Source organism: Phoca vitulina, unplaced genomic scaffold (genome assembly GCF_004348235.1).
Source record: "Phoca vitulina isolate PV1807 unplaced genomic scaffold, GSC_HSeal_1.0 scaffold35, whole genome shotgun sequence".
NCBI lineage: Eukaryota > Metazoa > Chordata > Mammalia > Carnivora > Phocidae > Phoca > Phoca vitulina.
This window is the reverse complement of record NW_022589738.1, coordinates 16,133,643-16,148,524: the sequence shown is the minus strand read 5'-3', so window position 1 is coordinate 16,148,524 and position 14,882 is coordinate 16,133,643. Positions and strand designations below refer to the sequence as shown.

General features: G+C 46.2%; 1 protein-coding gene across 1 annotated transcript in view; it reads right to left on the bottom strand.

Moving 5' to 3' along the window:
* Positions 1-14,882, bottom strand: part of MAOA (monoamine oxidase A) — a 70,093-nt gene that overhangs the window by 11,536 nt on the left and 43,675 nt on the right. The window contains exons 4-9 of the mRNA XM_032426513.1: positions 11,113-11,217; positions 10,261-10,352; positions 5,170-5,311; positions 4,141-4,290; positions 3,711-3,870; positions 2,686-2,782 (exon numbers count right to left, since the gene is read on the bottom strand). Coding sequence (XP_032282404.1) covers positions 2,686-2,782; positions 3,711-3,870; positions 4,141-4,290; positions 5,170-5,311; positions 10,261-10,352; positions 11,113-11,217 — 746 coding nt within the window. The remainder of the gene's footprint in view (positions 1-2,685; positions 2,783-3,710; positions 3,871-4,140; positions 4,291-5,169; positions 5,312-10,260; positions 10,353-11,112; positions 11,218-14,882) is intronic.

The following is a 14,882-nucleotide window of genomic DNA, read 5'->3' as shown; positions in this document are numbered from 1 at the left end:
CCATCCCAGTTCCAGAACTCCTTATGGGATGGCTGAGACCTCCGCCAGGCCAATGTCGGAGCCCAACCTCTTCCTCTGCCCAATCTTGATTCCTTCCCTTCCCCACAGTGACCCCGGCACACACCCCAACGAACCCCTTGCACACAAATCTCCATCTCCAACTTAGCTTCTGGGAACCTGGCCTAGCACCTCCCCCAAATTCAGTAACTCAGTAAAACTCAGTTATAATTAATCTGTAAATACTGATATTACTAATTGCATGTATGTTTTAATGAACTGAACTGTGACAACAAATCCTTAGGCACACTATTATTAGAAAGCATTCACAAATCCAAATGAGCTAAAGGACACTGAAATTATTTCTCCATTTAAAAAAGTTTTACACTTGGGCGCCTGGGTGGCTCAGTTGGTTAAGCGACTACCTTCGGCTCAGGTCATGATCCCAGGGTCCTGGGATCGAGTCCCACATCAGGCTTCCCCTGCTCTGCGGGGAGCCTGCTTCTCCCTCTGCCTCTGCCTGCCATTCCCCCTGCTTGTGCTCTCTCTCTCTGTCAAATAAATAAATAAAATCTTAAAAAAAAAAAAAGTTTTACACTTGTATTTCTTTTGTTCTAGGCCAAAAAGACAGGTCAGGACTGAGAATGCAAGAGTCGAACACAGATACTTCATCCTCTTCCTCACCCCCAAATTAAACTGTTCCTCAGTCTGATTGGCAATTCCTTTAGAGCTGTCTGTTATTCGAGATCATTCTGGGAAGCAAGGATTACAAAACGTATTTGCATTAATCCAGAGAACAGTATTTCGGAGGAATCTGTGGATGACCTAAGATATTTGAAGTAATGAACTTTATGGGATATAGTCATAATTTTGCTTGATTTAACACTGTTACGTTATGGCTTGCTAGTAATGATTCTGGTTAAATTTTAAGTTTATGCAAGAATCAATCATTTGAGGCTTACACAGGACTTCAGTGAAAATCACCAATACCAGATGAAACATTAAATGATTGATCTGAAAACCTTTTTCGATCTTGGGTGCTTCTTCCAGCTCCTTTTCTCAAGGGCAGTTCGTGGGGGCCATTCCTGTCAAATCTCAAATCGAGAATGAAACAACAACCCCTCTGCTCTAACTCTTAACTACGGACAATTTTCTTTAACTTGCTTTGGGGTTTTATTGAGGAAATTAAACATGCTGGCTTTGGGTCGGGGACATTTCACGGCTCTCAAGTACAAGGTCCTTTCTAGTTGCCAAAAGGTACTAGTCATCACAAACGCCCGAGCTGGACAATTACCACCCCTGTCGTAAAGGCTTTCATTGCCCAGAGCAAAGAGCAGGGCGGAGGCAATTGTCCAGATAAGACAGATTAGAGTATCACTTTTTAAAAAGGAACTGCCTGAATAACCCCATTCCCATCTGGAAAACTTCCACCATACGTGTCGTGGCTAATAAAGCCGAAGAAAGCCCAGAAAGGCAGATACCACAGTATCTTACTCCCAGGGCAAGAAGACCATCAGTGTCCTTCTGTCCACAGTCGGACTGGTCCTGACGGTCTCCTGAAAGCTCTAGGTCAACCTTCTGTTTTCCTCTGGCACGCAGAAGGTGGTGGCGAACGGCCCACACAGTCTGTACCCTTTCTTGCCCAGTGGGGTCAGAGATGAAGAGGATGCGCCCTGCCTCTGATCGTTCCGCTGTGAGCACCCGCCCTCCCCAGGGAGGCTGGTGCTACTTCTGCTATTCTGCAGCCAGAGACGTGGTTACAGAATGTCTCGTGCGCAGTCCAATCTAAGTCCCGGGTCACGGGTCTGCCTCTGGTTTTGTAATTTCCCCTCAGTGATGCAATGTGCGTGAGCTCGACTCTCCCGAGGGGGAAGGGCCAAACCGCGGGTGTCTGGCAGTCACTCGGCCAGTATAGAGGCTGTGCTCTTCTGTTGTCATGTGGTAGAATAAACAGCCTTTTGAGTTGTGGAGCTTTGAGGAAGGGTCAAAGGCAGGGCACTCGGGAAGGCGGAGGCACTCCTGAGCAATTCCCTTGTGAAAGCACTGCTTCCTTGTCTGGACCCCCAGCCCCCCAACGGCAGAGCTGTGGAGGGCGGGGGGCTGGGAGGAGAAAGGGAGAGCTCTCCTTTTCCAGACACAGGACCAAACCCTGGAGCATCCCTAGCGAAGGACAGCTGCGGTGGGACCTATCACAATGAGGGACATCCACTCAAGGGCCGGCTCTACCTCACACTGCACTTCCTCACTGGTCATGGGTCTCACATCCCTGGGTAACGATCAGCGTATTCACGTTGGCGGTGTAGTGATGTCTGGAATGGAGAGAAGCCTAACTCTGAAAGGTTTTACAGAACGAAACAGTCAATTCTCACTCTAGATTGAGTGTGGACATTCTGCCCCCGGGCGGGGCTGTCTACCATACTGCCTGTCTAGCTGCTTCCTTCACTCTGTCCTCAAAAGTTTCGTGGGGGAAGAAAGGAAGGGGCACAAGTTCAAAATCGTGTCAGTTTTTGTCAAGTTTCCCAGAGTTCCGTGCCACATACAAAACATTAATATTTTAAAACGTGGAAAATGATGTATCTCTGTAGGGTTATTCACGATTGCCTGACCTCGATTCCATATGCTCTGCCAGCGTCCACATGAAGACACCAACACAATTTAGAAAATGCACAGCATTCAGCTCTAAGTTACCCCATGATAGCGGGCAGCGATCCATCTGGCTTGGTGTCGTCCAGGGTTATTGAAATTGGAGCTTCCTCATCTTCAATGATCATACAGCCACAGTAATCTTAATAAAGAGAAAATCAATAGGAGATTGACGCTGACCTCATCAAAAATTTAGGAATTATATATATAGATATATAGAGATACACACACACACACATACATACACACACATATAAAACTCTTTTGCTAAGAGGAAGGCAAACCTCAAATAGTCTTTGCCCCAACCCTAGACGATATCTCCTTATTAAGTACACACATTAACTACACAAGGATATCTGCTGACCCAGACACGTGGCAAACGACCCATCTCAATGACCTCTACATAAAGATCACGGAGGACCAGTGCTACGGCTCAAACCGTACCGAGGCCCCGGAGCCCTGGAGTACACGGGCAAAGAGAGGCTTGCGTCAGAGGGAATCACCCCTAGGATCCCACAGAAGAAGCTGGGGGAAGGAATCCTTTGAGGAGGAGCAGGTTTGCCAACAATAGCCACCAAATCCACCCAGGCCCTGCCTCAGCTAATTGCCACACACATCCTGACAGCAGGTCTCACTGTCACCATTGTGACACAAGGAGACTGACGCTGAGAGGTGAACTGTCACAGCGAAGGTCACTCAGCTAGTAAGCAAGCGAAGCCCGGGACTGTGGGACTTCAACGCGGCACTCTTCCCACAGCACACCCTTTGCGTCACTCTCTCATTTAGAGTAAGGGGCAGGACATATGCCAAGGACCAGGGCAATGGTGCCCCCGCCACTTGGGGGGATCTCTTCCTTCCCTTTCATTGACAGCAGGTGCTCTTGGGGTCATTCTATGTTGCACCAGGGGCTGTGAAGTGATAGACAGACTGAGATTTCTGATCCTTTCTCTGCCAATTTAAAAATATTTATCTTTGTCATCTTTTTTCTGTTCAGGGTCTATGAGAAGGTCCCTAAAGAGAGTGTGATCCCTTCACTTAACACAATTTAAACGTGAGTAAGTGCAGCCTACCCTTCTTCTTCCAAAAGGCCTCCTTGTAATACATCATGCACTTAATGATAGCCCCCATCGGAAGACGCTGGATTAACTGATTTCTCTCTGACGGCAGCTCTGGTCGGAAGTGGATCTTGGCAGTCAAGGTTGGCGGGATGGCACTAATTACGTATCTGCACTAAAAGACACAGACACAAAATACCACCTCAAACGTGTGAGTCTCGGTCTTTACAGAGGGGGAGAAACATCCTGTTGATCATTTAGAATGACACGGAGCAGTAACCACATACAACAAAACAAGGCAGGTCAACTAAAAATGGTAATTTGGAAGACAGAGTTGGAGACACACCAGCATTAATTATACCACTGCTTGGATTATATTTGGTTAGAAGCTGCAGAAGACACGAGGCCTATTTAATATATGCTCCTTGGGACGAGGCTGAATTACCTCATAAAGTTCATGATTCAATGTCTCGATGATGATGTTGTCACCCGACTGGTCCACATAGGTGACAGGGCACCTCAGCTTCACTCTGTCCCCAAGGTGGTCCATTATCCGTTCACTCACTTGACCCGATCCACCCACAAATTTTCGTTCCTATAGGAGAAGGCAGGCAACGAGGACTATAAATATCAAACATCGGTCATGATAGCTCAGAAAGTAAAATACAGGTCAAAAGAAGCAATATGGGGGCACCTGGGTGGCTCAGACGGTTAAGCGTCTGCCTTTGGCTCAGGTCATGATCCCAGGGTCCTGGGATCAAGCCCCATATCGGGCTCCTGGCTCAGCAGGGAGTCTGCCTCTCCCTCTCCCTCTGCCTCTCCCCCTGCTCATGCTCTCTCTCTCTCTCTATCTCTGTGTCTCAAATGAATAAATAAAACCTTTAAAAAAAAAGAAGCAATGTGGAATTTCTAAGTATAAAGATACTTCAAAGATGCAACTGTCCTGTATTTGCTAAAGCTAAGGGTCAAATGGCCAATACCTCTTGGAGCCACGAGAACAACTTAGGGTGTTCCGGAGATCGCCTGAGGAGAGGAATTATTCACTTAGTGGAGAAAGACGCTACACCTTGCACTATGGGACAGACCCTGTCTGGAACAGAGATGACTTGAAGTACGATCATTTTACCAGTTCTAGAAGTTTTTGAAAATTAGTTGATCCGTAGTACTTCAGCTCCTCCCACAGAGCTGCACTAATTTTACCTACCTCTCCCCCACCCCCAAAAAAAGGAAGGACCCAAATTCCAAAAACCTAATTAGTTCAAAACGAAACATTCTTTAGCTGTGAACGCATCTCTAGGAACGAGAAAAGGAAAGGAGACCTTTTGGTTTCGGGCACGTTGGTTGAAATCATTTCAAAAATTCGTGTCTCAAATCCACTCATGGTTCCAGACATGGAAGCAGCTATTAAGATTGTGCACTGGGTGAGGGCAGAACCACAAACGGAGGTTACAGGCTGAGAAGGGACACTCCGTACCTGGCCCCCGTTGGTGACCGAGAATATCCGAGTGGTGCCTCCGCACTGCTTCACGTACCACAAAAACCACAGCGCAGACACCTCGTGGGGCTCAGAGGTCACGTTGATGTTCACAAAGAGCGATGCAAACTGCCTAGCGGTCCTGGTCACATAACAAAGGCGACAGTCAGGTGTGAATACATACATGCTTCACAGGACAGCACCTTTTTAAAACACAATTCAGTATGGTTCAAAAGCATCTGCACTGCTTTTAGGGGGGGAAGAAAAACAACAATCCTCACAGGCTCAACCTCTGAAGGAATGCACATTTTAACTTCTGGTGAAAAATAACCTTTTCCTTTGTTTTGAGGCAGTTATGGGTTCGCTCCAAATATATTAATTCTGGTACCGTCTAAAAGGGTCAAGATGCTGGTGAGGGATCATTAAGGATGCAGTTCTCGTTTCCTTGAACAATCGTCCTCTCTTCTCCACCTCCGCTGCTCCCACCCTGCTCCAGTCCACCCACATCCCTCACCTGGGTTACAACGGTGGTGGCTCCTCCCGGTCATCCCTACCTGGCTTATGACTACAGCCCCTTTTGATCCTTTGCCACATTACAGCCAATAAAATCTTTTGACAATGCCAAACAAAACAAAACCAACAAAACCACTCTTCATAAAACCCTTCATGGCATCCATGGCAAAAGGGAAAAATCTGGAATGCAGCCACTCTATCTTCCACCATCAGCCTCTCAACCAGCTCTCCGACCTCTAATTACGTTGCTCTCCCGTGGCATCCTTAGAGTCCAGGCACACTGTCATATCACTGCAAAAACATGTCAATCTCCCTATCTTGGGGCCTTCAAGAGCTGTTTCCTGTTTTCTCTACATGGAAAATAATATCCCCAACACCATCCCCCTTCATATCTCCCAGGATTCACAGTGGCCCATTCCTGGAAGATACCACCCATCACACCATCCGTCCCCTGCGGTCTCCCCCATCCACAGTGGCTCATTCCTGGAAGATACCATTCCCCTAACAACATTCACTCTTTGCATCTCCCCTAAACCTTGCTGATTCCTGCCACGCCATTCCCCAACATCACTCCCCTGTACTGTCTACACTCATCCACTGCACCTCATTAATGGAAGCTACCTGTCATATCATTCACTCTTCCTGTCACTTCCCACAGTCACTGTAGCTCATTCCTGGATGGTACCATCCTCTCACACCATCCATTTTTCCTGTCTCCTCCATCCACTATGGCTCATTCCTGGAAGATACCATGCCTCCATATCATCCCTATTCCTGTCTCCTATCCACCCTCACTGTAGCTCATTGCCAGAAAATACCATCCCCTAGACCATGTATCCTTCCTGTAGTTCCCCCCCCCCCCTTACCACGTACCTGAGTCACTGTGGTTCCTTCCTGGAAGATACCATCCTGCAACAGGCCACCCACCCCTCCTATTCCCCAACATCTACTATGGATCATTCCTGGAAGATACCATCCCACCAAACCACATATCCTTACTGTCTCCCCACCATGCGCTGTGGTTCATTCCTGGAAGATACTATCCTCCCACACCGTCTACTCTTCCCCATCTATCCCCACCCATATAGCTCATTTGTGGAAGCAACCTTCCCAACACGCCAACCACACCTCCTGTCTCCTCCCATTCTACTATGGCTCATTCCTGGAACATACCATCTTCCCACACCTTCCAACTTTCCTGCCTCCCCCATCCACAGTGGCTCATTCCTAGAAGATACCATCTCACCACACCATCCGCTCATCCTCTCCCTGCCACCCATTATTGTTTACTTCTGGAACATATCATCCCCACACACCATCCATCCTTCCTGTGTCTCCTACCCACTGAGGCTCATTTCTGGAAGATACTATGCTCCCACATGATCCACCCTTCCTGTCTCCCCCCACAGTCACTGTAGCTTATTCCTGGGTGATTTCATCTCCTCATCCTCTTCCTCTCTCCTCTCCATCCACCGCGGCTCATTCCTGGTAGATACCATTCTCCCATACCACCCAAACACACACACACACACTCTTCCTGTCTACTTCCATGGATTATGGCTCATTCCTGGAAGGTAACATTCTCCACCACATCCATCTTTGCTGACTGCCCCCATCCATGTGGTTCATTCCTGGAAGATACCATCCACCCTCACTACCCACTCTTCCTATCTCCCCCCATCTATATGGCTCATTCCTAGAAGATACCAATCCAACCTTCATGTCTCCCCCTATAACCTATGGCTCATTCCTGGAAAATATCATCCCCTCAGCCACCATCAACCGCGTCCTGTCTCCACCCGCCCCCATACACTGTGGCTCATTCCTGGAAGATACCATCCTTTAACCTACTATCATCCTAGATGATAACTGTCACCACATCATCCAGTCTTCCGGTACCCCTCCCCCACCTCCATCACTACTATTCCTTCCTGGAAGATAAATTTCCCCTCCAGCCATCCACCCTTCCTCTCTCCCCCTACAGTGGTTCGTTCCTAGAAGATACCATCCCCTCACCCCTCAACTATTTCTACTCTTCCTATATCCCCCCATCAATTGGTACGTTCTTGGAAGATACTATCCACCACATCAACCGTCCTTTCAGTCTCCCCAGTCAACAGGCTCATTCCTGGAAGATATCATTCCCCCCAACAATATATAGCCTTCCTGTCTCTCCTATCCACTGAGGCTCATTCCTGGAAGATACCTTGCTTCCACATCATCTAGCCTTCCTGACTCCCCCCCCCACCCCATAGTCACTGTAGCTCATTCTTTGATGATACCATCTTTTCATACCATCTTCTCTTCCCTATCTCCCCCAATCCACTATGGCTCATTCTTGGAAGATACCACTCCCTCAACACCATCCACTCTTCCTGACTACCTCCATAGACAATGGCTCTTCCTGGAAGATGCCATCCCACCATCCATCCATCTTTACTGCTGTCTTCTTCCCCCTACCCACCATCCACCATGGCCTATTCCTGGAAGATACCACCCTCCCACACCATCCTCTCTTCCTCCCCCATCCACTGTGGCTCATTCCATCTGGTCACACCATCAACTCTTCCAGCCTACCCGCTTCCACTAGCTCCTTCCTGGAAGATACCATCACCACACACAATCCTCCTTTCCTGCCCCCCCCACCCCCATCCATGTCACTCATTCCTAGAAGATTAAATCTACCCATACCATCCATCCTTCCTTTCTCCCCCCATCCATGTGGCTCATTCCTGGAAGTTACCATAGCCTCACACCATCCAGCTTTCCTATTTCCCCCATCCACTATGGTTCATTCTTGGGAGATACCACCCTCCCACACCATACTCTCTTTGTTTGTCCCCATCCATTTGGCTCCTTCCTGGAAGATACCATCACCTCACAAGATCCAGCTTTCCTATCTCCCACTCCCCCATCCAAGTGGCTTATTCCTGGAAGATACCATCCTCTCACACATTCCACTCTTCTTGTCTCCCCCATCAAATTGCTCATTCCTGGAAAATACCATTCCTACACACCATCCATTGTGCCTCATTCCTGGAACATACCATCCAGCTTTCCTGTCTCCCCCATCCACAGCGGCTCATTCCTGGAAGATATCATTCTCCCACATCATCAACCTCTCTTGTCTCCCTCCATGGATTAAGCTCACTCATGGAAGATACCATCCCACCAAACATCCATTTTTGTCTCCCCCAGTCCACCGTGTTTCATACCTAGAAGATAGCAACCCCTCACATATTTCATTCTTACTCTCTCCCCCATCAACTGGGTCATTCTTGGAAGATACCTTCCCCCGACACCATCCAGCCTTTTTATCTATCTACTGCATACACTGTGGCTCATTCATGGACGATACCATCTGCATACACCATCCAACTTTCATTTCTCCACCCTTCCACTGTGGCTCATTCCTTGAAGATACCATTCCCCCACACCGTTCACCCTTTCTGTCTCTCCCCATCTGCTATGGCTCACTCCTGGAACATGTCATCTCCATACTATCCATCCATCTGGTCTCCCCCCATCCACTGTGGCACATTCCTTCTAGATTTCATATTCCCACATCATCCTCCCTGTCTATCCCCAAATAATATGGCTCATTTCTGGAAGACACTTCCTTCCACACCATCCATCTTTTCCTCTCTCTCTCCCTCATCCACTTTGTGGCATTCCTGGAAGATACCTTGTCCCCCACACCATCCACCCTTTCCTATCTCCTCCCATCCTCTGTGACTCATTTTTAGTTGGTGCACTAAGTCTTTGGTTTATGTTTAAAGATGGCTGCATCCGGGAATCTCTTCCTTACCCTTAGGTCAAGATCCCTGTTACAGTCACTCTAGTAGCATTATGGAATTATGTGCATAATGTCAGTCTCTCCTGCTAGAAGAATACTAACTCCACGAGTTTAGGGGCCATGCCTAACACATTCACCACAATTCCTCACCGGTGGCTACAGTGCCTTCACATAGCAGCCCCAGAAAGCTGACTAAACAACCTGTAAGTAACTCAACTCATTACACAGGTTCTCATCGAAAATATTATAAAATTTATATTTTTCATTAATATAGACTAGCTTGCTTTTGGTTCCATGTTTTTCTACATCTGTACGGAATTACTTTAATATCTTTCCAAATTGCTTCTGTAGCTGACTGCTATATAATTTGAATACACAATTACTTATTTTATTGCACATCACAGAGCCCTTTCATTAAAAACATTCTACTTCATTCACCTCCTCTTTGTTTTTATGTTTTAGATTCATTTTATGTTCAAACTCACTCTGAAGTGTTTAAAGTTCCTTCAAAGTTGCCACTGACTGAAAGATCATTAGGTTTCCTCTTAACTTTTTTCCTACAGCTTATTAAGAAAAGCACTGCAGGGGTGCCTGGCTGGCTCAGTCGGTGGAGTGCGCGTCTCTTGATCCTGGGGTTGTGAGTTCAAGCCCATGTTGGGTGTAGAGATTACTTAAAAAATAAAAATCTTAAAAAAAAAAGAAAGAAAAATACTACAGTTCAAGATAGGACAGAAAGGATCCAAAGGAAAGATGAAAAATAAATTTTAAAATGTCAAGATTACTTTGTCCAGCAGATTTTATCGATGAGATCTTTCATGGTCATCTTGTCCCATTCCTCAGCATGTGGGGCCTCCCATGGTGCGTCCGCTGGAATCTGCGGAGGAAGAAGGGCCCACATTCAGGTGTGATGGTTACTGCCCACTGCCCTGCCAACAGGCCTTCAGGAGAACCTCTGAATACCAGTCTCTGGGTCTGTGTTGGAATGTGTGATTGGCATAGAATTCTAATATAGATAGTGGTGGGGCTGGGATGCATAGGTCTCTGCATTCTATGCCTTAAAGCTGTTGCCATAATAATGATGATGATGACGATGATGCAAAAAGGGGGGGAATTACATATAAATGTATATATAAATTAATATGTAATTATGATGATGATCCTTATTATTGAAAGCCAACGCCCATTTTAAGTCCCCAATTTAAGTGTGATAGAGTGATCTTATGGAGCCTGGGCCTAGGTAAAAAACCTTGGGGGGGATAAATCCCTCTTTCCTTTACTATCTAAAGTGGCATCACACATGGATAAGGCAACTATGAGTAGGATACCTGGCGAAAATATGTCACACAAATTCTCAGTGCCATAGAGTTGAAAGCCCACAGACATTACAATCAGAGAGATGTGGGTTTGACTCCTGGTTCCCTTGCTGTGTGGTGTTGGGGAAATTACCATAACCCCTCAGGCACTCATTTTCCTTGCAAGTGGAAATACTACCAACTTGGCAGAGTAGTTGGGTGTATTGGAAATGATAGGTATGAATGTCCAGAGCAATGTCCTCTGCACTATTGGAAGGATATTAAACGGTTGCTATTGTTACGTTAGTAACAGGTCATGTGTAAGCTGAACACACACTTTACCTCCTTCCCCATGGTATCCATTGTCCGCCACAAATTGTTGTAATCCAAATAGGCAATGGGATTCCATACCGGCGGAAAGGCCCCCCGAAATGGGTAAGTTCTCCCCTACAACATAAAAGCAAAGGATAATACCTTAAATTAGGATGGCATTCTAAAAAACAAAACCCAGCCAACATAAGAGCCATTTGCAAACTAAGAGTATCCTCTCCTGTTGCAAAAGCATCACCTTTGATGGGAAGTAAATACATTTTACCTATACAGGCCCCAAATTTCAATTAGATTAGCAAAATTCCCCTGGTGTCGTGCTCCCTGTTTTTAATCTACTGGAAATAATAGCTGTGAACTTACTCCTACTTATATAGAGAAGATAAATAAAGGTAGCTCGTCCTAATATCTAATGCTGATGCCACAATATTCTCAACCCTTGAGCTCCTAGCTAATCTCTTTGGAGGGATGCTCCCACTCAGATGAGAGCAGGATGATGACATGGAAGACTGTCCTTGGACCACACAGAAGACTGGAACAACAGAGCAGAATATCTCAGACTGAGTTTTAGGGTTCACACAGGCTAAATAAAGACTGGTTAGACTACCGACCATGCCTGAAGTCAAGAATCAAAATATGAGAAACAGAATAATGGGCCTTTGACATTTTTTTGGTTGCCCAGCATCCATGTTCCTTTCCCAATATTATCCTGGTTCCTTTTTGGGAAACTGCCTCTCCTCCTCTGTGGATAGATGTGTAGGGAGGATGGTCCTGGGTATCATGTCCCATTATAGCAGGCAATGGGCTAGATCCTTTCTCCACCCCCTCTGGCTTCTGGCGCAGCCAGGCTGTGAGGCTGTCAGCTAAGCTTGGCCAATGACACACACTCTCTGACCCTGGAATGAGTCACCCAACAACAGAGGAAAGCTAACTCTGGGTTCTCCTTCCCCATGGCTCCTAACTTGCTAGAGCTCCCCTGATCTCTGCCTATTCTTAAATGTGGCCCTCCAGCCTCCCGTTGATTCTGTGGGCCCTTTGATATCCTTTCACTAAATCCCCTCTTGTTAGCCGGAGTTGGCTTTCTATTGCTTGGTAAAGAGACCTCTAACATAAAGACAGCTAATTATTTGCCACCATTGACTTCATTCCCATTGTGTGACAAGTCCTGCGCTATGAAAACACCGGGGTGAGGTAAGAGTGAATCCTTGGAAAGAGAGACCAGGTCTAGGTATTTTCTAAGGTTTTTAGTTCCCTTAAAAATAAAATATTCATAAGATGAAAATATCGTCTACTAATTCAATTTTGCATGAGATTATTTTTTATCAAATAAAAACATACTCTCAGTATTTGCATTAAGCTTACTGTGTGTACTGCACAGTATTAAGCACTGTGTCGAATTAAAAAAGTGGGGGAGGGGAGCTAAAGCAAAACTCCTGACCATCGGGGCGCCTGGGTGGCTCAGTCGTTAGGCGTCTGCCTTCGGCTCAGGTGATGATCCCAGGGTCCTGGGATCAAGCCCCGCATGGGGCTCCCTGCTCAGCGGGAAGCCTGCTTCTCCCTCTCCCACTCCCCCTGCTTGTGTTCCCTCTCTGGCTGTCTTTCTCTCTGTCAAATAAATAAAATCTTAAAAACAACAACAACAACAAAAAAACTCCTGACCATCAAGACAGGGACACAAGACCTAACAGCATTTGCATTCATGTATGCACACACGCACTCTTCAACTGAGTAAGGATATACAGCAGCCATTAAGTGACAAGTAATTTTGCCTGCCACAGGAGCAAATTCAAATAACCTTGGCAGATTATGTGATCTGATTTCTTATCTGAAAAATGCCATGTTGTAATGCTGCAATACGACTCTCCGAGACGCCAAACCTTTATCATCACCACCACCACTATCACCACCATTATTACTAACATTTATTGAGATCTCTCTCCATGCCTGGCCCTGCCTAAGCTCTTCATATGTATTATCTCGCTCCAACCCTGTGGAGGCAAGCACGATTAATATTTCCATCTTATAAATGAGGAAACTAAAGCCCAGGGATATTAGCTGGAAAATAGCAGGACGGAAATTTCCTGTTCCCAAAGCCTTTGTTCATAAACATTAAGCTTTCTGGCCTTCCTATAGGGTTGACAGAATGTGGAGATAGGTTTGTCCTAGAGACATCTTAACCTTCCCAACTGGATGAAGGAGAGTTTGGAAAGGTGAAACTAGAAATCTTCCACACCATCTTTTATGTTTCTAAGGAGTAAAAATGGAGATGAAGAAGCTCTGTTTGAGGAAACAGCATCAACCCTGGGAAATGAGGAAGCACGTCTGGAGGAAAATGGGCAGACATTTTACCCAGAATGCTATGCTAGCTACAGAGAGGAGGCCGACGGGTTAACAGCTCATGGGCAGCCTTCAGAACAGCGGGTTCTCATCACAGTTCTTCCCTTAATTGAAATCAGGGAAAATCTACATTTTCCTCTGTAAGATGTATTTATACTCAAGGAATAGTATCATACAAAACTGATCTTTGCTTTGAAAAGAAATATTTTTTTTTAAATAAAAACAAACATGCTCAATCATCTGGGGACATTAAGAAAAGTATCATAAATATAATTCAACAAAATGTGTCCCACATTCCTAATAAAGTTCTTCTCAGGATGATGCCCACCAGAGTCTCATTTCACACATGGCCTAAAGACCCCATGATCTGAGCCTTGAAAAACAAAGAGGTGGCAAAAGAAGTAAAGAATCCAAGGAGAGAGAAGAGTCCAGCCCGGCAGTCTTTTTAGAAACAGGAGCCATGGGAATTCTAAAAGAAGATCATAAAGGCTGACTATAACATTAATTTTTATACTGTTGACAGAGGCACCAAGTTGATAAAGGGATTTCATTAATCAGTTTCACTCTTCATGTCTGGCTTCTCTGCTTTTATTCCATAGAACCTAAATCTGGGGCCCCTGGGTGGCGCAGTCGGTTAAGCGTCTGACTCTTGGTTTCGGCTCAGGTCGTGATCTCAGTGTTGTGGGATTGAATCCCTGTGTCGTGGGATTGAATCCCTGTGTCGCACTCCGCTCTGCTTGAGATTCTCTCTCTCCCTCTCCCTCTGCCCCTCCCACTCTCCCACTCATGCCCTCTCTCTCTCTCTAAAATGAATAAAATCTTTTTTTAAAAAAGATTTTATTTATTTATTTGACAGAGAAAGACACAGCGAGAGAGGGAACACAAGCAGGGGGAGTGGGAGAGGGAGAAGCAGGCTTCCCGCAGAGCAGGGAGCCCGATGCGGGGCTCGATACCAGGACCCTGGGATCATGACCTGAGCCGAAGGCAGACGCTTAACAACTGAGCCACCCAGGCACCCCTGAATAAATAAATCTTAAAAAAAAGAAAAGAAAACCTAAGTCTGCTAAAGAAATGCATATATGTGGGAACAGGCACCTACATGTCACCTCTTCCTTTCTCAGAAGCCCCTGGAAGGCTTATTTCCTCCATGGCGTGCTTCCAAACTAGACAACTCAAGACAACTTTTTGCGTGTGTGAATCCCTAAAGCAGTGCGGTGGCAGGGCCTGGAGCTGTCGCCTGATGGAGTGAGAACAGCCTGCCAAATGGACCTTCTTTTTTTTTTTTTTAAAGATTTTATTTATTTATTTGAGAGAGAGAATGAGAGACAGAGAGCATGAGAGGGAAGAGGGCACAGGGAGAAGCAGACCCCCTGCTGAGCAGGGAGCCCGATGTGGGACTCGATCCCGGGACTCCAGGATCATGACCTGAGCCGAAGGCAGTTGCTCAC